We start from the raw sequence: 24,971 nt of genomic DNA, 5'->3' as shown, positions 1-24,971 counted from the left end.
CCTTGGGTCTTTGTTGCTGTGCGTGGGCTTTCTCTTAGTTGTGGCAAGCGGGGGCTAGCTACTCTTTGTTGTGGTGCGTGGGCTTCTCATTGCAGTGGCTTCTCTTATTGCGGAGCACGGGCTTCAGTAGTTGTGGCGCGCGGGCTCAGTGGTTGTGCCTCGCGGGCTCTAGAGTGCAGGCTCAGTAGTTGTGGTGCACGGGCTTAGTTGCTCTGCGGCATGTGGGATCTTCCCGGACCAGGGATCGAACCCGTGTCCCCTGCATTGGCAGGCGGATTCTTAACCACTGCGCCACCAGGGAAGTCCTGGCCATGACTTCTGCCAGGACTGCGGGGCACCACTAGACCGTCCAAATCCTCTCCTGGAGGAGCCAAACCTTAGACAAAGGCGGGTCGGCACAAAGACTTTCTCCCCTGTGCACAGGGGCAGTGGGGAGGGGGACCAGGCACAGGGCAGGCTGGCATGCCCGTCGAGCCTCCCCAAGAAGCAGGGTCTCTGAAGGTGACCTGGCAGGGCCCCCGGGGCCCAGGCAGTTGGCTTTAGCTCCCTGGGGGCTCACCAAAAAGAAGATTCCCCAGTGAGAGGGCTCGGCCCAGAGACGACCACTACAGCTGGCTCGTCGGGGTCTGCGGGTCACGCAGCCCAGCAGCATCCTCGTGAAGGGCGGCTGGCGCCCCCCCCCCCCCCCCCCCCCCGTCAGCATCCGGGACTAAATCAGACCACAGCCTCTCAGGTGCTGCCACCCTCAGGCCTTGATTAATGCCTTTCATACGTTCCTTGGAGCAAACCAAACCTTACAAGAAGACGGTTCCAAGAAATGCTCTGAATGACTGTATGCTAGCTTTTCCTCAAGCATAGCAATGGTTCATGTATAAAAATTCTACACGACGTCCAGTGGGAACTGTCACAAGACGGGTGACCCTGGCTGGAGATGAACCTTTCCCCTCTGCTGCCTCGATCTCCCCAGGCACAGGTGGTCCGGACTCTTCTAGCCATTTAATAGCAAGTCCATCCTTCCAGGTACTCACGTCGAAAACCCTGCAGTCACCCTTGATCTGACAACGAATCCTGCTGGCTCTACATTCCAAATCAGACAGGACCAGATTCCACGATAACCTCCGAGCCTTCGGGTTCACCTGATCCAGCATAAAATACACCCAGAACCTGTCTGTTTCTCCCCTCAAACATTCTGACCCCAGACTGGGGCCCTGTCACCTCTCACCACTGCAGGGGCCTCCTCGTGGGGACTGCTGCTGCCGCCCTTGCCCCGCTGCTGTCTCTGCTCAGCACAGCTGCCAAAGGCTACTCTCCATTATCAGACAGTCCCTCCGCTGCCCGACCTGTCGCCCCTCGGCCCTCACCCCCCGGCCCTCTCGTCTCTGCCCCTCGGGCCTCTGCACTCCTCCTCTCCTCTGCCACCCCTGGGCTCGGCCCCCAGCCCCACTGGGTCGTACCCAACCTCTCTGCGAGGCTGCGATGCCCCCCAACTCAAAACCGCGGATCACTCCTAGGACTCCCTCTATCACTTTTCACGGTTTTCCGTTTTCTGTAGTATTTGTCACCGTCGAATATTCTGTACATTTTACTTAGTTATTTTGTTTCTCTTCCCTCTAGAGCTTCGCAGATAGGTTTCCCTCTGTTCTGTCTCTCTGCTCCTAGAACACTGCTTGGCACCTGTAGTGCCCCCAATAAATGTTTGTAATCCAACCAACTGGCACAGGCAAGCTGGGAATGCGCCAGTACTTGCTGGCCGGCGGGCAGGACGGGCCCAGGGGTGGCCTGTTGGCCGAGGACAGGCGGTGTGTGTGGGACCATCTGTCAGCCGGCTCGGCCAAGAGCAGCGGGAGGGTTCAGAGGGCTTCCGCTGCCCACCCCCCCCCCCCGCCCCCCGGCGAGCCCTCTGAATGGTCAAATCAGAACGCTCTGCGACGGAAAACGCTAAACGTAGTTCTGAGCCAGTTTTCACCGCACAGACTATATCTGGAAATGACTTTGGAAAATCCTGGTCTTGAAGGGACAGTGAAGCTGGTTTCTGTAGGTTCCGCCAAGCCCAGCGAGGTCAGCTCTGGCTGTCCCAGGCCTGCGGAGGTGACCTGGACAGCCTGCCGTACGAACATCCTCCTGGCGAGGCCGGCCTTTGTCTGGCCTCGAGACCACCTGTGAACGACCGCGCCTCACTGCGACACCAACACGCCTCTTATCTGCCAGCGCAGGGGCGCAGACCCAATTCCTCGATAAGCACTGGGCTGTCAGGTCGCCAGGGCCAGCGACCACATCCACAGGAAGCCAGGCTGCTGGGAAGAGGGCATGGCTGTGGGTGAGGTGGGGTGGGGTGGGGTGGGGGTGGGATGTGATCTTGCTCTGACATGCACGACTTTGGCCCCAGCTGGCCTGGAGACTCCCTGGCCCCTGAATCCTCCAAGGGTTGAGTGAGGAGCCTGCGGAGTCCTCCTCTTCCTCAGGAACATTTACTGAGCACGTGCTACGTACCAGGCCGCCATAGGCCCTGAGGCAGGGCCTGTTCTCTCTGCCCTGTCTGCAGTCCAGAACCGTCCATCCCTGCTGGTGACCTCTGCCCCCTCCCGCATGTCTACCCTGCTCCGTGGTCTCTAAAGGGCCACAGAGAATGTTTCTAGAAGCTGGAGCAACCTCTGAAGGCCACACCCTAGCCTCTAGACAATGGCCCCTGGGCTTCCCGGTTGAGATTGACCTTGACCCAGGATGTGGGGTGGGGGGGAGGGGGGGTTTGCATGCCCTGCCATTTCTTAGGCACTTCAGGAGGCCATTTCTTCCACTTTAGGAGGCAGAACCCCTTCCTTCCTGGTTGGCCAGATTCCCCCCCACCCCGATTCTGGCATTAGGTTATATGTCATCATAATTCATAAAGTGATAGGTCTTTATCATTTAAAATTTGCAGAGGTAATTTAAAAAATCAGAACTCCCATAAAAGACACCTGGGCCTTTCTGGCACCCTGCACTGTACAATGATCGCTGCCAGGATGAAAGAAGCAGGCCCCCGTCCATCGGGCAGAGGTCGCCATGGCCGAACGGCAAAGGTCAAGCACTCAACGGATTGGCCTCTTGTCAATGGTATGGGCTCGGACAAGTTGCTCAGCCTCTTTGCTCCTCACTTTCCTTGCCTATAAAAGAGTCAGTTGTGCCTATGTGCAGACGGTTGCTGTGAGGGTGAAATGCATCGTACCCTTATTTGATGGCAGAAGGTGGAAAAGCCCAGGCCTCTGGAAACGCCTGAGGGGCTGCCGCTGGGCCAATGCCCATGGCCTCCCTCTCCCAGAACTAGCTCCAGGGTAAAGGGCCTCCTTCACTGCTGGATCCCCAGGGCTCAGAACAGTGTCTGGCACACAGTTTGTGCTTAAGAAATGCTTGCAGAACAAAAGAATGGGCTGAAAGAGGAACGAACAGCTGAGGGAACTCGCCCCGGCCTCAGGGGTTTTGTGTCTTACACGCTGGACCAAGAACTTCTGATCCCCAAAGCCCCTTTGCCCCTCCCTGAGAACCACCACCTTCCTGTCCGCACAGGTCACTGGCAGATCATTTCTAAGACCCCAGACCCACTGCCCCAGTTCCTCCTCACTCCTCCACCTGGTCGTCAGTCCCACGAATGGCTCTGTCCCTCCAAAGATCTGTCTGGCCCACCCCACCTCCTGCCCGTGGTCTAAAGGGACCTGCAAGGGCCAGGCCTGTGTGCTCTCAGGCAGGCAGAGTGAGGGGGCGTGCTTAATGGGTGTGCACACCCCTCCACACAAACACAGCACACACGAATACATTACACACAACACACACACACACACACACACACACCCCCACCCCACACGCACTTAAGGCAGGGACATGAAATACAGCCAGGCCCTGAATGGAAGTGCAGAGCCAGGCCCCTAAGGAGCGCTCTCCCATCCAAACGCACGGATGTCATAAAAGCACAGCCCTGAGGCAGAGCCTGTTTCAGGCCGGGAGGCAGGAGGCGAGAGAAGAAGAAGCAAGCAGTCTGGAAGCGGCACCCGGGGCTGCCTGGACCAGACTCGCCTGTAAGGGGACAGGCGAGGGGCGTCGGGGAAGCGCGACGGCCTGCACTGCCTGGCTCGGCACCACGAGGCCGCAAGTCTGAAGCCTGGGACTCCCACCATTCCTTCTCTTCCCTCACCCCCACGTGCCATCCCTCAGCAAGCCCTCAGCTCCAGCTCCAGCCTCAAACATCCTCCAACCCATCCTTTCCTCTCACGGCCCTGCCACCTCCTCACTGCCCGCCTGTGGCCGCCTCTGTCCACTTGCCACCTAAAGCCACAGCCTCAGCAGGTTAAGTCACGCCAGTCACAGACATCTCCGAGGGGCGCCTCACTGAGACCTGGCCTGCCACCCGCTCCTCTCTTACCCACCGGGCCCCGGTCCCTGTGCCCCTCGCCAGGTGGGTCAGTGCCGGGCTGGCTCCTCAGCCCCTCTCGGCCTCGGTGCGAGGGTCACGCTGGGCCGTCACTCCCTGTTCTCTCCTGGACTCCAACTTATCACCACATGTATTGATAACTCTCCTGCTTGTCTATCTTCCCCTCTGGAATGTCAGTGGTGAACTCCCATGGGCTGAGTTGTGTGCCCCCCAAATTCCTATGTTGAAGCCCTAACCCCAGTGCCTTAGAATGTGACGGTATGGAGACAGGGCCTTTAAAGGGGTGATTAAATTAAACTGAAGCCATTATGGGCACCTTCATCCAATCTGACTGACATCCTTATAGGAGGAGGAGATTAGGACACAGACACACCAGGAATGTGCACCCACTGAGGAAAGACCATGTGAGGATACAGCAAGAGGGTGGCCATCTGCAAGCCAAGGAGAGAGGCCTCAGGAGAAACCAAACCTGCCCGCACCTTGATTTTGGTCTCTTCCAGCTTCAACACTGCATGACTATAAACTTCTATCGCTGAAGCCCCCAGTCTGTGATCTTTTATTATGGCAGCCCCAGCAAACTAATACAGACACCTTCAGGCCAGAAGGATGAGAGGCCTCCAGACGCTCTCAGGGAGGCTGTGATCACAAAGCACCAGAGCCTGAATCGCCCATAACCTAAAAGCTGAACCAGAGTCCCGCCAGGGTCAAAGCCAAGACCTCAGAGGCCAGAGAGAGGACGTGAGCAGCCACTCCCCCAGGCTGGCTCCAGCCACAGCTTTGCTGCCTGCCAGGAGGGGCCTGTGTCTTCATGGCCGAAGAGAGATGCAGAGCCCTACCCCCAGCCTGCCCCCGGCTGAAGTTCTGGCGCCCACCCCCACTCCCACCCCAAGGAAGGGCTGCCCTTCGGAACCATCCAGGCTGCAGCCTCTCGGAGATTCATCTCCTTCCTCTTCAAAGCATTATAGATTGATTGCCGAGTCTTGCCGTAAATCAAAAGAAAGTCACTACTCATTACCTACTTAGAATTCTCTAAGTCCTTCCTGGGAAACCATTTCTCAGCTGTTTGATCTCTGAGCCACCAGCACCATCTGCAAGCACGCCACCCATCACGGCAGCCACCAGGCACTTTTTCCTTCCAGGCTCCTTTCTCAGCACCTAGACGAATTTTTACCTTTCTCCAGTTTCAAGAAGAGCTGGCAAGATAAATGATTCAAAGACTCCAGCTCATGCCGAAAATATATGGGCTGCGTCGAGCCTATTCTGAGTAACCCCACGCTGGGGAGAAAGGCACCGACCACACTCATTGGATGGGCTGTGCTGGCAGCCGGACCCCAGACTCACGCAGGCACCTGCACACTCCTTCCTGTGTCTTTTCACCTGCGGGACAGGGACTCGTCCGGCTGCAGCCAGCACCAGCTGCCCATGCCTCCGTCAAGCCCTTCCTACCCCTCAGCAGAATGTCACCCAGGGCCCCAGGGACACGCGCCACCTGGCTGTGGCTAGTGGGACCAACACGGTACCCCATTTGCAAATGAGGTGCCCCAGGAGGACCCTCTTTCCCCAGCCCTGCAGCTGGTACCTCTCTCCCAAGGAATCCCTACCCCACAAAAGGGCTACTCACCACCCAAGGGGGCAGGGCCCAGCCAATGCCAGCCTCCCCAACCCAGGGTGCCCATCTCCAGAGCCACCAGCCCAGTTCCAGGTCGAGCAGTCAAATCCCACTTCTCTTGCTGGGATGAGCAGCAAGATAAAGTGAAACAGCAAAAACAGGGGCTTCCCTGGTGGTCCAGTAGTAAAGAATCCGCCTTCCAATGCAGGGGACATGGGTTCGATCCCTGGTCGGGGAACTAAGATCCCACATGATGCAGGGCAACTAAGCCCACACGCCACAACTACGGAGCCCACATGCACGCACCACAACTAGAGAGAAGCCCGCGGGCCACAATGAAAATCCCGTGTGTTGCAACTAAGACCTGACGCAGCCAAAAATTTTAAAAATAAATAAATGTTAAACAAAAAAACCCCCAAACACAGCAAAAACAAGCCCAGCCAGGCACTGACCCTAACAGCCACCAGGCGTCTACTGTGCGAGGGGCTAGACGGGCATAGCTCTCCACCAACAAGCCCCAGTCACCCCAGGCTGGAGGGATGGCTATAGAGCACCTGGCCCTTGCCAGGACACCCAGGAGAGCCGCCGGGCAGGCCACAGTGCCACTCCTCAAGGTCAGGATATGAGAACAGCCCCACCTCAGGCCCAGACACAGAAGGTAGGGGACCGCACCCACAAGCAAGGGGACCCAAAGTGCTGTCACAAGTGCAGGCCACCTGGCTGGCGGGGGTGTGGCACGTTCATGGAGGATGGCCCTGGGGGAAGGCACAGCTGCATGATGCTGGAGCAGAAGGGGATAAGGAGACGTGGCTGCCACAGAACTGGGTTTTCTAACGGAACAGTGGAATTAACATAAACGCAGCCGGCTGGGTCTGTAAGCAGCGGTAACCACACCAGGTTCCCGCAGGTGCTGGCCGGGAGATGCCAGCCTTTGTGGCCAGGGCTGCACCCATGGGCAGGGGCCGTCGTCTTATTCTGCTCAGAGAAGAATGGAACAGGAAGGGACTTGGGTCATGGCAGTACTGGGGCCTGAAGGAACCCAGGACACTCCGCAGTGACGACATGCTAGCCCAGACCCCTGGCCCGAGGCCTGTCACCAACACCGGACACGGCCCGCAGCCAGGCAGAAGCAGCCTGGTTCCTGGACATCCTTGTCTCTTCTGAGCCTCAAGCACAGTGTGCGGAGAGTCCCGGCTCCACGGGAGCTGCAGGAGCCCATCTCCTGACCGTCCACCTGACCCTGCACCCCTCCTCACCCTGTTCTGGGGCCGCTGTGGGAGGAGGAGGCCGCAGCCAGGACCGTGGCAGCCCCTTTGACAACCGTAGAAGCTCAAAGGCCCACACGGCCCACCCTCCACGCCAGAGTCCCGGTCCAGGGCACAGAGGCCGGCCTGGCCTGGCGGGGGGGGGCTCGTGTGGGACACAACTGTGGCTTCAGAGCAGCCCCTGTTGTTGAAACCTCTAAGTGGGAAACCCTCTCTGTGGTTCCACCATCAATAACCTCCGGGTTTTAAAAGCATACGTGCCTGCTAGCAGATACGGGAATGGGCTTTCAGAGTTCCTGGACTAAACCCTTCGTGACATCTACAGAATTCAGAGCTAGGAGGGAAAAACTCCCAGCCCAGAATAATTGCTCCCACAGGGAGCATCTTTCTGCACCAGAATGTAATAGGTCTGGATGAGAATTTTCTAAAAACCAGCAGCAAACCTTGCAGCAAAATCACAACTGTCTGCTTGTTCTGGGGCCAAACCGAAATAACAGCTCCTACAGGATAATTCCTCACCAGACGCTCCTGAGACCCAGAGCAATGCTTTCTGACCATCGGACCCACACAGGGCACACTGCCCTCCGAGATGGGCCCCTGGTCCACGCACCACATCCTCACCCGTTCCTATCTGCCATGGGGCTCCTCCTGTACGGAAAAGCAGAAAGGCCGCTCCAGGGCCGGGGTGAGGGTGCCAGCTCAGAGGCCTAGGGGCGCCCGGCAGGTAACTTGTAAAGGACTGAAGCTGACAAGAGATTTACACACAAAATATGAGAAAGAGCCCTTTCATCTTCCCCACAGCGCTCCCATGTTTCTTGAAATACATGACCCTTTTGACTAGTTTTCCTCTTTCCTTCTTTTGATAGAGACACTGGTATGAGAAATCTTTCTCAACTACGAAAGAACCAATGTCATGAGAGCCATGAGAAAAGGTGGTGGAAAGGGTCCGCCTCAGTGCTGGGGGAGGCATCAGGGAGGGGTGGGGCCTGCAGCATGTGCCCCAGAGGCTACTCTGCCCGACTGCACTGCTGCTCTATGGGAGTTTCAGCCCAAGGATACTATCAATTTCAATATCTAGGGAAACCCAGAGAAGTCTCCTGATTTTTAACTGTTGACTTAGAACAACCAAAACAAGCCCAAAAATTCCACCGTGTGGGTCAAACTAACATTGCTTACGCCCTGGGTCTAGCCCAAAGGCTACCCACCAGTTTACAACCTCTGGACTTTGTCTTGCTAGAAAATTCCTCCTGGGGAGTAAGAAGTAGGGACACCAGAGATTCCACTCCCCGCAAGACCCTAACCTGACAGAGGCTTCTGGAAAGCCACAGGCTCTGCAGCCCATTCTCACCAGGGCCCCCGGGGGAAGGCAGGCCAGCTAATGGGGTATGGCCAAAGCCCGCTCCAGCCGCAGCCAGTGCAGGGGAGATGCCTCCCACTGCCAGAGCGCGAAGGCCTGCTGCACACCCGGCGTGGCTCACGCCCTCCTCCTTTTGAGCTCCTGTGGGTGGCTCAACTTGACAGTGAATCCACAGGCAACCCAAACCTTCCTCTCCTTTTCTTCTGGGCCTGAGCCATTTCAGTGGCACCCTGCATCTCAGGGTCAATCAGACAGCTCTCGTTCAGCTGTGCAGAAGGAGCCAGAGCACGTCCCCCTTCGGGAAACCAGAGGCAACTTAGAGTCTCTGGCCCACGTTTTTATGGGCTCCACAGGGTCAGCACATCTGAAGGGCAAGAGCCAACAGTCATGGACGGAGAAGGGGCCACGATGGAAGGGGCTCTCTAAGACCACAGACGCGGTGGCCAAGTTATAAATGAGCGTAATAAGGGAGGAGCAGAGCTTCTGGAAGGGGGTCACAGGAAGTGAATGAGAAGACAAGCTTGCGAACTTTCCATCGACGCAGAAGTGGGGATTATGAGAGAAAAGAGGAGAGCCCCGAGGCAGGGACAACCCCAGGCCTGTCTACACAGCTGCTGGCACCCAATGGGTCACCATGTTAGCTCCTGTAACCAAGAAGGAAGTCACAGAGAGACCAGGCAGTGAAATCTGTCCAGGGTGGCGTGATATATAATTACAGGTCTCAGAAAACATGACCCAAGGGGATAAATGCCTGTCCCTGGGGAGTGACCAGCGGGACAAGAGACAGGAGATACAGAGCGTGTGGCATTCTCACTTGAGTGTGCACGCGGCCACTGCCTCTGGCCTGTCCTGGCTGGTGGCCCAGCTGTTCCTGACTCCACAGCGCTGTTGCTGGCATCACCGGAACTGTCACCTGGATCAGTCAACAGGCTGCGTCCTCCTCCACCTCGTCTGCTCTGTGTCTAGGCGTGACTGCTTCTCTGCTCTACCTTGCACTGGCTTAGGTCAGAATACACCTTATCTGAGTCTTGCCACTTGAGTTGTGCTGCCCTCCGCACCCACCCGCGCTGCCTGGCTGAAGAGCTGTCGGCTAACACGAGGCCCTTCTCAAGGAGCCACCTCCAGGGCCTCCCACCCAGCTGGTGAGGCTAGTGGGATCCATGACTCCCAAAGCAGGGCTGAAGCACAGAACCGAGAGAGATCCTCGGGAAATACTACTGTGTTCAAGTCCTAAAAACATCAGGCAAGAAAATTAGAAGCTCCCTACAAAAGAGAAAGAATATGATTGGCCTAAGATCTCCAGCAACAATGGAGGGAACGTTTTCATAGAACAGAGATTCAATACCCAGTAAAGCCCTCCTTCACGTAGGAGGCAACACAAGGACTCTCCAATGTGCGGGGTCAAATTAAATGCTTTAGAGGAAAGGGAAAACGCAGTACAAAATAGGGGTCCACACTGGATTCAGTAAGACAGTGACATCTAAATAACTGTTATTAAAATGATTAACTTCTTAACACCAACTTTCCAACGAGAAAAAAAATTTTCTTTCAAAGCCAGAACAAAAACCAGAAAGCACCAAAGGAGCCTCTGGATGAAAAACCAAACACACTGGTCATCACCACAGACGCGAATGGCCCTCCTGACACTGGGAGGGGCTCAATTTGGAACAAGTAAACTGCAACCAATGAACAAAATTCAAAATAAAGGAGTAAGCAAAGATACATCAGGCAAATGCAACAAAAGTAAACATTTAATAGCAAAACCAGTATCAGTTAAAGTCAGATTCAAGATAAAAAGGATTAATTAGGTCAAAATGGTTCTTAAAAGCTGTAAAAAGGTAAAATGTCACAATAAAGTCTTAATCATCAACCTTTATACGTCAAACAACTTGGGATGGAAATGAATAAAACAAAAGCTACTAAGAATCACAAAGAGAAATTCATCAAACCACCTCTCTTAATCTTAAATATACAAAAATAAGGAAGGAGGCAGAGGACTGGAATACGGTAAGAAATCTGATTTCATGTACACCAAAGTACACTCTACTTTTGTTTATTAAAAAATAAACATTTTCCAGTATTCCATAAAAGACTGACAAAGAATATGTCTAAACAGGCCACAAAGAAATATCTCAAAATTTACATAGACTATAACCTCTCACTATAAAAATGATAAAACCAGAAACTAACAATAAAAAGTTAACAAACCACACATCTACCTAGAAATCAAAAGAAATGCTCTTAGTTCGTTTCTTGGGTTAAAAAACAAATCAATCAAAACCTCTTAGGATATGGTCAAAGCAGCATTAAAAAATATATTAGCTAAAATTCACTTACTACTGAAGAGGAAAAAATAAAAAACGAAGATTCAACTAAACAAGTTAAAAGATGGATGTTCAAAACAAGGTCAGGAAGGGGGGAGAAAGAAATCAATAATAAAACTGGGAATCCATGAGTTAGACAAGCAGAACCAATAAATATATTTAATAACTGATTTTATGAAAATACCAATAAAACTGGTATAATTCTGGAAATGCTAATCAATAGAAAAAGAACACAAACACATAATGTTAGGAATGAGAAAGGAAATACAACTACAGTTATAGAGAATTTCTTAGCGGGGTGGGGAGCTGCGCTATGTGGCTTGCAGGACCTTCGTTCCCTGACCACAGGTCAAACCTGGGCCTGGGGAAGTGAAAGCACTGGGTCCTAACCACTGGACCGCCAGGGAATTCCCTAGAGCACATATTTTTTAAAATTAAGAGAGTAAAATTGATAACTCGGTTCTAAGAAGTTTAAAATTCTTGATGAAAACAAAAATTTTCCAGGAAAAACCTGAAAAGGTATCAAAGAAATTCTCCCCAAAGTAACAGTAGGTTCTGACAGCTTCAAAAGACTTCTTTATACCTTCAAGGAACAGACAGCCCCTATGCTTTCTAAATTGTTCCAAAAAATGGAAAAACGTGGAGAGCTTCCCAGATCGTGATCTCAGAAACTCTCATCTTAAAATATGACTAAGAAGTTAAAAAAAAAAAAAAGTCTACCTCAATCCCCTATTTTGAACCTATATACAATGCCAGTAAAATAACATCAAAACAATCATTACGTCCTATACACTAATGATGAAAAATCTGAAAGAGAAATTAAGGAAACACTCCCGTTTACCACTGCAACAAAAAGAATAAAATACCTCGGAATAAACCTACCTAAGGAGACAAAACACCTGTATGCAGAAATCTATAAGACACTGATGAAAGAAATTAAAGATGATACAAACAGATGGAGAGATATATCATGTTCTTGGGTCAGAGGAATCAACATTGTGAAAATGACTATACTACCCAAAGCAATCTACAGATTCAATGCAATCCCTATCAAACTACCAATGGCATTTTTCACAGAACTAGAACAAAAAACTTCACAATTTGTATGGAAACACAAAAGACCCCGAAAAGCCAAAGCAATCTTGAGAATGAAAAACGGAGCTGGAGGGCTTTCCTGGTGGCTCAGTGGTTGAGAGTCCGCCTGCCAATGCAGGGGACATGGGTTCGTGCCCCGGTCCGGGAGGATCCCACAAGCAGCGGAGCGGCTGGGCCCGTGAGCCGTGGCCACTGAGCCTGCGCGTTCGGAGCCTGTGCTCTGCAGCAGGAGAGGCCACGACAGTGAGAGGCCTGCGTACCGCAAAAAAAAAAAAACTGGAGCTGGAGGAATCAGGCTCCTGGACTTCAGACTATACTACAAAGCTACAGTAATCAAGACAGTATGGTACTGGCACAAAAACAGAAATATAGATCAATGGTACAGGATAGAAAGCCCAGAGATAAACCCATGCACATATGGTCACCTTATTTTTGATAAAGGAGGCAAGAATATACAATGGAGAAAAGACAGCCTCTTCAACAAGTGACGCTGGGAAAACTGGACAGCTACATGTAAAAGAATGAAATTAGAACACTTCCTAACACCATACACAAAAATAAACTCAAAATGGATTAAAGACTTATATGTAAGGCCAGACACTATAAAACTCTTAGAGGAAAACATAGGCAGAACACTCTATGACATAAATCTAAGCAAGATCCTTTTTGACCCACTTCCTAGAAAAATGGAAATAAAAACAAAAATAAACAAATGGGACCTAATGAAACTTAAAAGCTTTTGCACAGCAAAGGAAACCATAAACAAGACGAAAAGACAACCTTCAGAATGGGAGAAAATATTTGCAAGTGAAGCAACTGACAAAGAATTAATCTCCAAAATTTACAAGCAGCTCATGCAGCTCAATATCAAAAAAAAAAAACAACCCAATTCAAAACCAGGCAGAAGACCTAAATAGACATTTCTCCAAAGGAGATATACAGATTGCCAACAAACCCATGAAAGGATGCTCAACATCATTAATCATTAGAGAAATGCAAATCAAAACTACAATGAGGTATCACCTCACACCAGTCAGAATGGCCATCATCAAAAAAATCTACAAACAATAAATGCTGGAGAGGGTGTAGAGAAAAGGGAACCCTCTTGCACTGTTGGTGGGAATGTAAATTGATACAGCCACTATGGAGAACAGTATGGAGGTTCCTTAAAAGACTAAAAATAGAACTACCATATGACCCAGCAATCCCACTACTGGGCACATACCCTGAGAAAATCATAATTAAAAAAGAGTCATGTACCAAAATGTTCATTGCAGCTCTATTTACAATAGCCAGGACATGGAAGCACCCTAAGTGTCCATCGACAGATGAATGGATAAAGAAGATGTGGCACGTATATACAATGGAATATTACTCAGCCATAAAAAGAAACGAAATTGAGTTATTTGTAGTGAGGTGGATGGACCTAGAGACTGTCATACAGAGTGAAGTAAGTCAGAAAGAGAAAAACAAATACCGTATGCTAACACATGTATATATATATGGAATCTAAAAAAAAAATGTTTCTGAAGAACCTAGGGGCAGGACAGGAATAAAGACGCAGATGTAGAGAATGGACTTGAGGACACGGGGAGGGGGAAGGGTAAGCTGGGACGAAGTGAGAGAGTGGCATGGACATACACGCACTATCAAATGTAAAATAGATAGCTCATGGAAAGCAGCTGTATAGCACAGGGAGATCAGCTCAGTGCTTTGTGACCACCTAGAGGGGTGCGATAGGGAGGGTGGGAGGGAGATGCAAGAGGGAAGAGATATGGGGATATATGTATATGTATAGCTGATTCACTTTGTTATAAAGCAGAAACTAACACACCATTGTGAAGCAAGTATACTCCAATAAAGATGTTAAATAAATACATAAAACAATCATTATGATGCTTACTAGATATACTGTTCTATATACTATACATATATTAATTCACCAAATCCTCCCAACTATCCTATGAAGTGCTATTATTATCCTTTCTTCCAGATGAGGAAACTGAGGCACAGTAAGTGGCGCAACTGGGACCCAAACCCAGGACACCAGTCTCTAGAGACCGTTCCCTAACCTCTAAAGTGGACTGCCTCCCCATTTCAATCCTGCAGCTTATTAAAGCAGTAATCCACCACAACAAAGTAGGGTGTGCCGGGGACGCCCGGCTGGCTCTGCACCAGGAAGTCTAGTCATAAAATTAATCTAAAGAACACCCAGTGCCCAATCTCGGTATCTGATACCATGATCCAATAAAAGGAACGAGAGCTCCTCGGAGAAATGGCTGATTCAAGGGCTGGAGCAAGGGATATACAAGATGAGCCTGGAGCACCCTGCAGTGCCAGAAACTAAGAAAGTGTTCAAAAAGCAAAATTATGCAGTGTGTCAGAGGGACACAGGAGCCTGTGTGAAAGAGGCCCCAGTGGCCAAGCTGGAACAATTTAAGTAACAAAATAATGTATTGATAATATTGGTGTATAACCCAAAGTAGAAAATATATATCTATGAGTCCATACAGATATAAGTAAATAAACGATTGAATAAATAAACAGGAGACAAGAGACAAACCTTCCGTACAGAAGAATTACAAATAGTGTATGTAGATAATTCCCCGCTCAAGGAGACAGAGTATAACTCCCCACTCCTTAAGTGTGGGCTGTGTATTCTGCCTTCTGAAAATTACAGTATGGAAAGGGGGAAAACAGGTACGTTTACAATGGAGAAACTTGACAAATACCAGCTCAGTTAGGTGATCAAGGTCAACATCAATGATAAGTCAGTTCACTAACCTGTACCCTTGAAACAATGAGATATCCAAGTGGCACCTTACCTCTGGGGTCCTCCTCCCAATGACACATATCTCCAATCTAACCATGACGAAAACATCAGAAAAACTAAAACCGAGGGACGGTCTACAAAATACCTGACCTGTACCCCTCAAAACTGTTAAGGTCACTGAAAACAAGGAAAGTCAGAGAACTGGCCACAGCCCAGGGCAGCCGAAATGTAATGTGGGATCCTGGGTGGGATCCTGGAACAGAAAAAGGTTATTAGGGAAAAGTATGGACTTTTGACAATAATAACATATCAACACGGTTCATGGCCTTCCCTGGTGGTGCAGTGGTTGGGAGTCTGCCTGCCAATGCAGGGATCATGGGTTTGATCCCTGGTCCGGGAAGATCCCACATGCCGCAGAGCAACTAAGCCCATGTGCCGCAACTACTGAAGCCCGCGCACCCTAGAGCCAGCGCACCGCAACTACTAAGCCTGTGTGCTGCAACTACTGAAGCCCACACACCTAGAGCCTGTGCTCTGCAACAGGAGAAGCCACCGCAATGAGAAGCCCACGCACCGCAACGAAGAGCAGCCCCTACTCATTGCAACTAGAGGAAGCCCGCACACAGCAACAAAGACCCAACACAGACACAAAAAAACAAAACAAAAACAAAAAAAACACTGTTCATGAGTGGTGACAATGGATCACAATCACATTAACAACAGGGGAAAAAGAGAACTGTCTGTAATATTCCTGTACCTTTTCTGTGATCTAAACCTGTTCTGAAGTCAAAAGTTTATTAATTGCTTAAAACACAGACACACAAGGCTGATAAAATTCAACATCCTTTCCTGATAAAATCTCCTAGTAAGCCAGGAAGAAGACACTACTTCCTTAAACTTACGATAAATATTTATCGAAAATCAACAGCACCACTTTCAATGGTGAAACACTAGAGGCAAATCCATGAAGATGCCTGCTGGCGCCACTGTTACCTAATGGGTTCTCCAGGGGCAATTCCCCCGGCATCTGAAAAGAAAAGGTCTATTTCTGTTGGCTTTGCCCCCCAAAAGCTCTAATTAGGGTTGCATCAACCAGGGTGCACATTTGCAGGAAGTCCTTCCCTCTGGTTCTTTGCCCAGCTTTCTGGCTGGATATCACGCTAGTTTATGTCCTAAATGTGCCCATTTCTCAGTTACTTTTTTTTTTTCTTTTTTTTTCGGTACGCAGGCCTCTCACTGTTGTGGCCTCTCCCATTGCGGAGGACAGGCTCCGGACGCACAGGCTCAGCGGCCATGGCTCATGGGCCCAGCCGCTCTGCGGCATGCAGGATCCTCCCGGACCAGGGCACGCACCTGAGTCCCCTGCATCGGCAGGCGGACTCCCAACCACTGCGCCACCAGGGAAGCCCCTCAGTTACTTTTTAAGCAAAATGAGCTATCCGGGCTTTAAGCCACAGATCCCCACGACCCCTAAGACCCAGCTATACCCCCAGACACCGGGCTCTGCAGAATCTCTTGGTTCTCCTCTCTGATGTCAGGTCTGCAGACAGAGCAGGCTGGGTGGGCACACAGGACCCGCCCTGCCTGGTATCCGGGGGCCCAGGATGAGGTAAAGCCTGCTCAAAAGCCCAGGAATTCTCCATCCAAGACGGCCCTGACTCTTCTGTCAGAAAGGGCTCAGCTCAAATACACCGAGGTGCGGCGGGGTGCAGGACTCATGGGCTGCCTTCCTGAGGGGTGCACCAAACAGATGGGGGTTTCCTGACCCTTTCGTGGTGGGCTGGCAGGAAAGCCGCAGCAGCCGCGCAGCGCAGGCAAAGAGCCGGCTGGGCCGCACCCAGACCTGGGGGTCTCAGCAGGCCAGGCGCAGCCTAATCCCTCAACGTGGCCAGCGAGAGTGAGTGCCGTGTCTGCTGTGGAGGGTGCAGGGCACTCACTGCCCAGACAGTGACAGGCCCACGGCGGAGGGCCCATCACAGCTGTTCTTACCCAGGGGCTCTGGTCTCAGTGGTTGCCTGGACCCAGAGCTGCCGCAAAGGCCCCAGGCAAAATCTAGCACCTGCCTGAGGTAGATAACTGAGGGCAGCCTCCCTGAGGCCCAGGCTTGCCTAGGTTGAGACCAGATTACGCTGGACCTCTCCAGGGAACGTCTCCAGGACCTCCGGAAAGCGGGAAGTAATGAGGGCCTCCTGGTGCTGTGCATCACCAACGACACCTGGATCCCAGCATGACCCATGGGGGTGCTCAGAGGTACACAGGGCATGTCTGACCACCACACCCAGCAGGCCAGGCAGAGAGAGACCCAGAGTGAGAGGAGGGCCACGCAGGCCCAGGCGTCTAAGAGATGGCCCCGCAGGGGTTACAGTGCACCAGGAGGGATGGGCAGAGAAAGAAGAGGATGCTAACCTGAGAGCAGGAGATGCAGCTCCTGCAGATCTGACAGAGAAGCTGGTCCAGACGAGAAGCGGGTGGGGTGGCAATGCCAAGGGTGAGGGGTGGGCTCAGGGGTAGCTGTGCTGCGGAGGCCTGGGCGGGAGAGACAGAAAAGGTCCGACACACCCGCCTACGCTCGCTGCAGACACAATCACCACGGCTTAGTAGGGGTGCAGGGTTTCCTGTAAACTCTCCCACCTTCCAATTACCCTCACTACAGTTAAATCTTCTAATCCTCAGGAAAAACAAAACGACAGGCCTTTTTTAACAAGAACACAGCAAGGATTTTTGCAGCCTGCTCCCTGGGTGGATAATCTGAAAAATCAACCACCGATCAAGCCACCGATCCAGCACCACGCGGCTTGGATGGAATCTGTGTGCGAGTGTGTGGCATGTGCATGTGATGCGGGACATGTGTGTGTGTGGTATGTGGTGGGAGTGGTGGGAGTGGTGGGAGTGTGTGTGTGTGTGTGTGTGTGTGGTTTGGAGTGTATGTGTGTGTGTGGTGTGTGGTATGAGTGGGTGGTGGGGAGTGTTTGTGTTTGTGTGTTTGTTTTGGGGAATGTGTGTGTGTGTGTGTGAGTGTATGGTATGGGTGGTGGGGAGTGTGTGTGGTGTGTGTGTGTGTGTGTGTGGTGTGTGGTATGAGTGGTGGGGAGTGTGTGTGTGTGTGTGTGTGTGTGTGAGTGTATGGTATGGGTGGTGGGGAGTGTGTGTGGTGTGTGTGTGTGTGTGTGTGTGTGGTGTGTGGTATGAGTGGTGGGGAGTGTGTGTGTGTGTGTGTGTGTGTGTGTGTGGTATGTGGTGTGAGTAGTGGGGGCTTATCTATAGGGGGGAGACCCCCACCCTGCAGCCCTGGGGAGAAGACCCTCAGGCCTGGCCCTGTCTCCCTGCCCCCAATCCGGGCCCAGTGGCCACACTGAACACACAGATTCCTGACTCGCTCCTTCCGGCCAAAGGGGAGAAAAAAGCAAGGCGACTCTGAGCACGGAGTAGCCCAGCCGTGCAGTTCAGCATTAACAAATGACTGAAAGAAGTGAGAGAGTGGCATGGACATATACACACTACCAAATGTAAAATCCATAGCTAGTGGGAAGTAGCCACATAGCACAGGGAGATCAGCTCGGTGCTTTGTGACCACCTAGAGGGGTGGGATAGGGAGAGTGGGAGGGAGGGAGACGCAAGAGGGACGAGATATGGGAACATATGTTTATGTATAACTGATTCACTTTGTTATAAAGCAGAAAGTAACACACCATGTAAAGCAATTATACTCCAATAAAGATGTTAAAAAAAAAAAAGACAAAGAAAACAGGAGACTCTTATTGTGGGCTGATGCCTGTGATGGAGCACAGGGAAACCCAGGCCTTGACAGGGGTCTCCAGATGCGGTCCGGTTGTCTTCCAAGAAGGACGCCAGCCGGGGGAGGAGGACAACGCCGTGCTGTCCCCTAGTATACCTCACAGACCCCTCAGCCTGTTAACTGACTCCCACACTCCCCACGGGAGCTGCCGGGAAAGGGCCCGAAATGCCCCGTTCACAGCTTGGAGAGAAGGAGAGCGTCATTTCAGGTAAGGTCCCAGACTGTCAAAAACATCAAGTTATTAATCTCCTTGTGGCAAATGTGAACTGGGACCTGCTTACACAGCCAATTGAGCATGCTCTAAATTAGTGTTTGCCGGTAATTGATTCAGCTGCCAGCCCCATGCCAGCCGGCTGTAAGCCGGTGACGCCACGAACATTAAGTAACATGAGGAGGTAAGATGCATCGCCTGGTTGGGCCTGCAGTCAGATGCCATTAGCATCCGATTTACCCAAACATTAACGTCTTATTGGTTTAACACAATTCACCACACCTCAATTGCAGAAACTGATTTTCATGTTCCCTGGAACCCTGCTCGCAGGCACAGCACAGAGGAGGAGTCTTAATAAATACCACCAGCTGGCTTCCTTGTTTCTAACATGCCTTCCAGATTTTATGACAAACCTTTGATGATAAAACAAAAAGATGAGGCTTACAACTGGGTCTCCTGGCCAGCGGCCCTCGTCTGAGTCTGAGCGCCGTTGTGCCGGTGGTATGCCCGCCTCCCAGAAAATCAACCCCAATCTCCCCCCCACCCCCACCCCCAGGAGTCCCTGCCCTTCCTGCCCTGTGTCCCTCCGTGGGGCTGGAGCTGGCCATGCTCTCAGCAGAACGTCCGGAAGGTTCTAGGGCTGCTCTTCTAAGCCAGGGGTCGGTGGCCTGCCCGGGAGTCGCTGCCCTGGACCTTCCTGGGCATCGGTCCAGCCTGTGTTAAGGAGGCCACACCTCCTGGGGCGCCCCCACCTGCTTTAGACATGATCTCATACTCCTACTTGGTTAAGAGAAGAATGCTGAAGTTCACAGCGGGAGAGAAGACAGGAAATAGTAGCTCAGGACATTTTCTTCTCTCTCCTGCCCATCCACCTAATCCGCCCACACGTATTTCCTGATACCAACTGTGGGGCAGACACTGCAGATTAACGAGATGGGGCCTCCGAGAGAAAGTTCCCAGGCTCCAAGGACACAGGCCACAAAACAGCATCCCAGGCTACCTGGGCAGTGACATGCCTGCGGGGACAGAGAAAGTGACGTCGGCCCCCTCACCACTACAGACGCCCCGGGCTCAGGCTGGCACTGGCAGTGGGTGATGCCCTCCTCAAATCTGGCCAGGGACACCTCAATGTCCCGGGAGGACCATCTTCCCACTGTCTCCAGGGGGTGACACCATCTGCCTCCCAGGGTCACCCCTCCTACCTGCCCTTCGGGAACAGACTCTGGCTCTTGTCCTCATCATCTCTGCCTCAGCTTTTAAAACCCCTCCCCACACTCCACCCCAGGAACCTCCCTGCTCTCAGGTCTCAGGGACCCAGAGATCAGATGGCCCCCCTGCCAGGCTGAGGGTGCGAGGGTAGCCACTGCTTCCCCCCTGTACCCCCTATGGCGAGCCGCAGGGTGGGCATGACGCACAGTAGGTGCACAACAGGGCACACACCTGGCACGTTGAGCTGGATTAATGCCACTCAGCGCCCTCAGGGCGGCTGCTTCTGGCCCAGAGCCTCAGGATCATTTCTCCGAGGGCCGCCCCTGGTCCACAGAGGAGGCAGCAGTGGGGCCAACCTGGGACGCAGGGTGGAGCGGAAGGCTGAGCAATTTGCAGACAAAAGTAAGATCTCCCCGGAGCTCAGCTCAACAAGAGGGTCTCCTCCAAACAATAGCCAACCGCAACGTGTAGACCCTGAATCCCAACTCATACAAACCAGTTCTAAAAAGATAGTTTTAGACAACATGAACTAGACATTTACAACATTAAGGATTACTGTTAACTTACTCAGACGTGATAAGGACACAGCGGTTACATGAAAAGGAAAACAATACCATCATCCGCTGAGACACCCACTGACGTATTTACAGGTAAAATGACACCATGTCTGGGGTTTGGTTTTAAATACTCCAGGAAAACAAAACCAAACAGAAAACCCTGATGGGGACTTCGACGTTCATTATACTCTTTGACGTGCGGGTGGTGGGTATTTGAAATTCGTCATTAAAAGAAAAAAAAAGACCTCTGTTACCTTGGGTTGGGAAGTAGGGAGCTGGGGGAGGTATGCTGAGTGACCAGCCCCTGGCCCAGAACTCACACCCAGGCTGATCTGGCTCTGGGACACCGAGGAGCTCCTGCCAGGAGCCACCTTCAGAGCTGGACTCCCCGCAGTTTCGGGCACAGTGCAGCAGTCAGCGTGGCTCCACACTGGAGCAAGCGAGTCCTGCTCCAGTTTCTCGGTCGTTTTATTTGAAGCATCAACTGTGGGTCACTACGGGCCAATTCAGCTGGGAACAGGTTTCTGGGCCAGTGCCAATCTGAGGGACCCACTGCCCAGCCCACCTCCCTGGCAGCCCCGCAGAACTTCTCCTGTCCCAGGTTGGGGGTGGGGGCAAGGACCCGGGAATCCCAGAGCACGGAGGCAAGAGCTAGAGGGCTCTGCCCCTTCCCTCGTCCTCCTTGAGCTGAGCTGGGTCCTTGATGACTCATTCGTTCCATGCCCCCTCCTGGGCAGGCACAGCAGCGGGGCCTCCGAGGTCATGTTAACCTCTTACCTCCCAGGGTAAGGGGAAAGAAATATAGAGGCTCCCTGTTCAGGGCTCCTTTAAGGGTTATTAGACTTTGAGAAAAGCCGCCTACCCCCAAGCCATGTGATGGTGATTGTAAACGCCCAAGGTGCCCGCTGCCGACTCTGTCTGTACCTCGCCCTCACTCTGCACTGCTAAGGTGTGGAGGCAGAGCGGGCCCTGAGGGTACCTGGGGCAGACACGGGCCCTGCAAGGTGGGGAAGGGGCAGCGGCACCAAGCTCTGACAAGGCCAGGCAGGAAAGGGCAGCTCAGGGTGGAGGGTACAAGGTAAAACGCTTTTTCGTACTCACAACACTTCCGGTAGCAAATATGTAGGTTTTCCACACTAAGCAATTGTCCACTTCTCTGCGGACACCTTCTGACACTAAGTAACTGCCACAGTTAGTGCGGACCCCACAGGCTAAGGGCTCAGTCCCACGAAACTGCCCCCTCTTCAGGCACCAACCACAAGCCCAGGCCTCTTTACCTCTGACCCATCGGCCTTAAATCAGGGGTTCCCACAAAACCTAGCCTCGGGTTTCATAATTTGCTAGAACGGCTCGCAGAACTCAGGAGAGTGCTTTCCTTACTGATATCACTTTATTAGGAAGAATACAACTCAGGAGGAGCCAAATGGAAGAGAGGCAGAGGGCAAGGTGTGGGGGAGGGGTGTGGAGCTGCCAAACCCTCTCCAGGGATGCCAGCCTCCCAGCACCTCCACGCGTTCACCAACCTAGACGCTTTCCACACCCTTTGGTTTAGGGCTTATGCAAGGGCCATTACCTCCTTAGATACAGGATTGATTCAATCACTGGTCAGAACTCAATCTCCATCTCTACTCCTTCTCTTCTCCCAGGAGGTCGGGGCCTCCGAGAGGCCCTCATTAGCATAAACTCAAGTGCGGTGGAAAGGAGCTTATTATAAAGGACAACAGATGCTCCTCTATCAGGGAATTTCAAAGGTTTTACAAGCTCCGTGCCAGGAACTGGGGGCAGAGACCAAATACACATTTCCTATTATGTCACAGGGGGAGAACCGGCAGCTTCGGTGTCTTCTCCCCACAGGGACTCCCACGCGGCGCAGTCACTGGTGACAGTCGGGAATGGGGGCTTCCTGCCCCGGGAGGTGGCCGGGAGGGGAGCCACTGGGGCAGTTTGGGTCTGACCCCAGGGCTTCTTCACGCTGTGGGCAGCAGCACGCTAACGGACCCCTGGGTCCTGGAGCGGGGCTGAGGAGCTGGCCAGCCCACACCCAGCACAGCAGGGCAGCCGTGGGAAGGCCCCGGGTGGCAACAGGCTCCCTGCAGCCTAACTGGAGCTGCAGGATGATGGAGCTCTCCAGAATGCTTTATGAGCCACTTAACCAACCCGCAACCCGGTCGTCCGAGCACAGCAGACATAATGGCAGTGTTTACACATAAAAACGGCAAAAGCTGTTTTACTAGCGGCTTTCAGAGTCTCCATAGCAGCTGTTTGGTAGCTTCCTGCAAATTGCAGCAACAAAGTCCACGAGTGGAATGATGGGGCACTAAACGACCCTGAAAAGTAATCAAAGACCATTACCATCCAACACTCTGCCAGGAGCCGGGGAGGTGGCCACAGTCGGAAGAAAAATCGTCTCTGCCCACGCCGCCGAAGCCCTACTCCTAATCCCCGCTCAACCCGTGTGCCAGGCTGCCGCGCCTCATCTGTTACTTGCTCGGCGAACGTAAATTACTGTTTTTTACATTTTAATCTTTACCCAGAGAAACACAGCAGCTTACCTTTCCATCTCATATTCTTTCATTCCCACTTTTACAGCCTTCATTACCTGGAGGATGGATATTAAGCAAAGACATTTGTATTAAGGAGATAAGTAACACCACCTTATACATAATGTATAGCATTTTTTCAAAAGAATCTCTTCTTTAAAAAAAAAAAAAGAATGATACACGCACACAGTGGTGCAGAAATGTGACAAATTAGAACTTTTTTAAAGCTCCAAAGTCATACAGTTTATTTAAACCACTCCGGAGCACTTCTGTTCAGAAGTCGATAAACACCTTGGGAGGCAAGTGAAGATTTAGCCAAGACGTGTTTGGTGAATACTTAATGCTCAGAAGCCTATGACAACTATCCTAAGAGGTTTCCTTCCTTATAAAACACAGAGAAAATGAACTCGGAGAAGAGATTGTGTTGCCCCCAATGACCCCCATCTGTCTCCTGACGCAACACTGCAATGTCAGTAAGCAGGTACTGGGCTATCCCAGTGACCTGGACCCATTTCAAAAAATAAACTTCCTTATTTGCTTCTGCTCCTCAGGTAAAGTGGGAAGGTTTGGGAAAGAACCAGGTGAGGGTGTTTTCAAAACCTGGGTGATAGTAATAAACGTGCTTGAATCTTGGTTAAGGACCACAGATTCTTTCAAAGGAACTGGGACTGCCAGAACGCGAGGAGGGAAAGCTCTACTGTCCTGGAAGTCGGGACTTCTTGCTGCGAAGTTCCCTGAGGGTGGGTACCTTAAGGTGAGGACAGGCCTTCCCTGCCCTGTCCCCGCTGGGGAACAGTAAACAACCAGCACTGTATCTTGGGTCTGCAGTGACACTTCCTGCCGGCTGGGGACCAGCGCCCCCCCAAGACCGTCCACCTCGACACCGCCGTCTTGCCCTACACAGAGCAATGCTACTTCCCCAGCCCACCCAGAACGGCAGGTCCAGTGAGCCAGCGCCCAGCTTACCTCCTGGTGGGCCTCGCTGGAAATTTTATTGGTGTAGCGCAAAACCTCCAGCTCCATGTCTGTCTTGAAGACCCGGCTGCAGAAAGGAGAAAAACGAAGCAGCAAGTCAGCGACTTCCAGCAGGAGCTGGCAGACACCTCCAGGGAAACCTCCACACCCTGCACAGCCTGGGAAGGAGCCCAGGGCTGCAGATGGGCCGCCTGAGCAGAGGATGGGGGCAGGATGGGCCCCCAAGCCCCGGGAGTGATGAGCTACACTAAGCATGGCCCATCCCAACCCAACGCCAGCCTCAGGAGTGCAGGCTGTTTCCAGTTACAAGATCGGGAAGCCGCTGTGGGTGGCAGAAACCCAGATTCTGTAGCCGGACACACGGTGCCTCACTGAGACTCAGTTTCCTCATCCACTAAATGGGGATACAATCCACATGGCAAGGCTGCTGGACCTCAATCTTAAGTGTGCTGACTCCCAGGGCTCTGCCCAGATGGCTGAAGAGTTCTCCCATTTCCCCCCACCACACCCACCTGTCCAGGCAGCCTTGGAAAGTGACTCAGGCCCCCTGCGTGAGATAGGGTCAAGCTGGGAATGGGGATGGAGCGGTGCAAACAACAGACCCTGCCATCCTTTCAAGGCTCCGCTGCACCTCCTGCCAGCTGGACTCCAGGGGGGTACTGGGGTTCTCGCAATAAGCTCATGTTAATTTGCCCAGAATTGGTTAGGTTTCTGGTCCTTGCAATCAATCTCAACCCCAAGGAAGCCTCCCGTAGAGAAGCTAAATAAATATTCTTTTTCTACTTCTACCCATTTCAAATAAGCACCTCCAGCTCACGGCATGTAAGTGGCAGTGGGCCCAGTCCTTAAGCGCATGGAGTC

General features: G+C 52.1%; 1 protein-coding gene across 1 annotated transcript in view; it reads right to left on the bottom strand.

The window, feature by feature from the left end:
* PEPD (peptidase D) overlaps nucleotides 1-24,971 on the bottom strand; it is a 114,551-nt gene that overhangs the window by 45,825 nt on the left and 43,755 nt on the right. The window contains exons 8-9 of the mRNA XM_067720967.1: nucleotides 24,102-24,177; nucleotides 23,148-23,194 (exon numbers count right to left, since the gene is read on the bottom strand). Coding sequence (XP_067577068.1) covers nucleotides 23,148-23,194; nucleotides 24,102-24,177 — 123 coding nt within the window. The remainder of the gene's footprint in view (nucleotides 1-23,147; nucleotides 23,195-24,101; nucleotides 24,178-24,971) is intronic.

The sequence above is a fragment of the Pseudorca crassidens genome, chromosome 20 (genome assembly GCF_039906515.1).
Source record: "Pseudorca crassidens isolate mPseCra1 chromosome 20, mPseCra1.hap1, whole genome shotgun sequence".
NCBI lineage: Eukaryota > Metazoa > Chordata > Mammalia > Artiodactyla > Delphinidae > Pseudorca > Pseudorca crassidens.
This window is presented reverse-complemented; position numbering and strand designations above follow the sequence as displayed.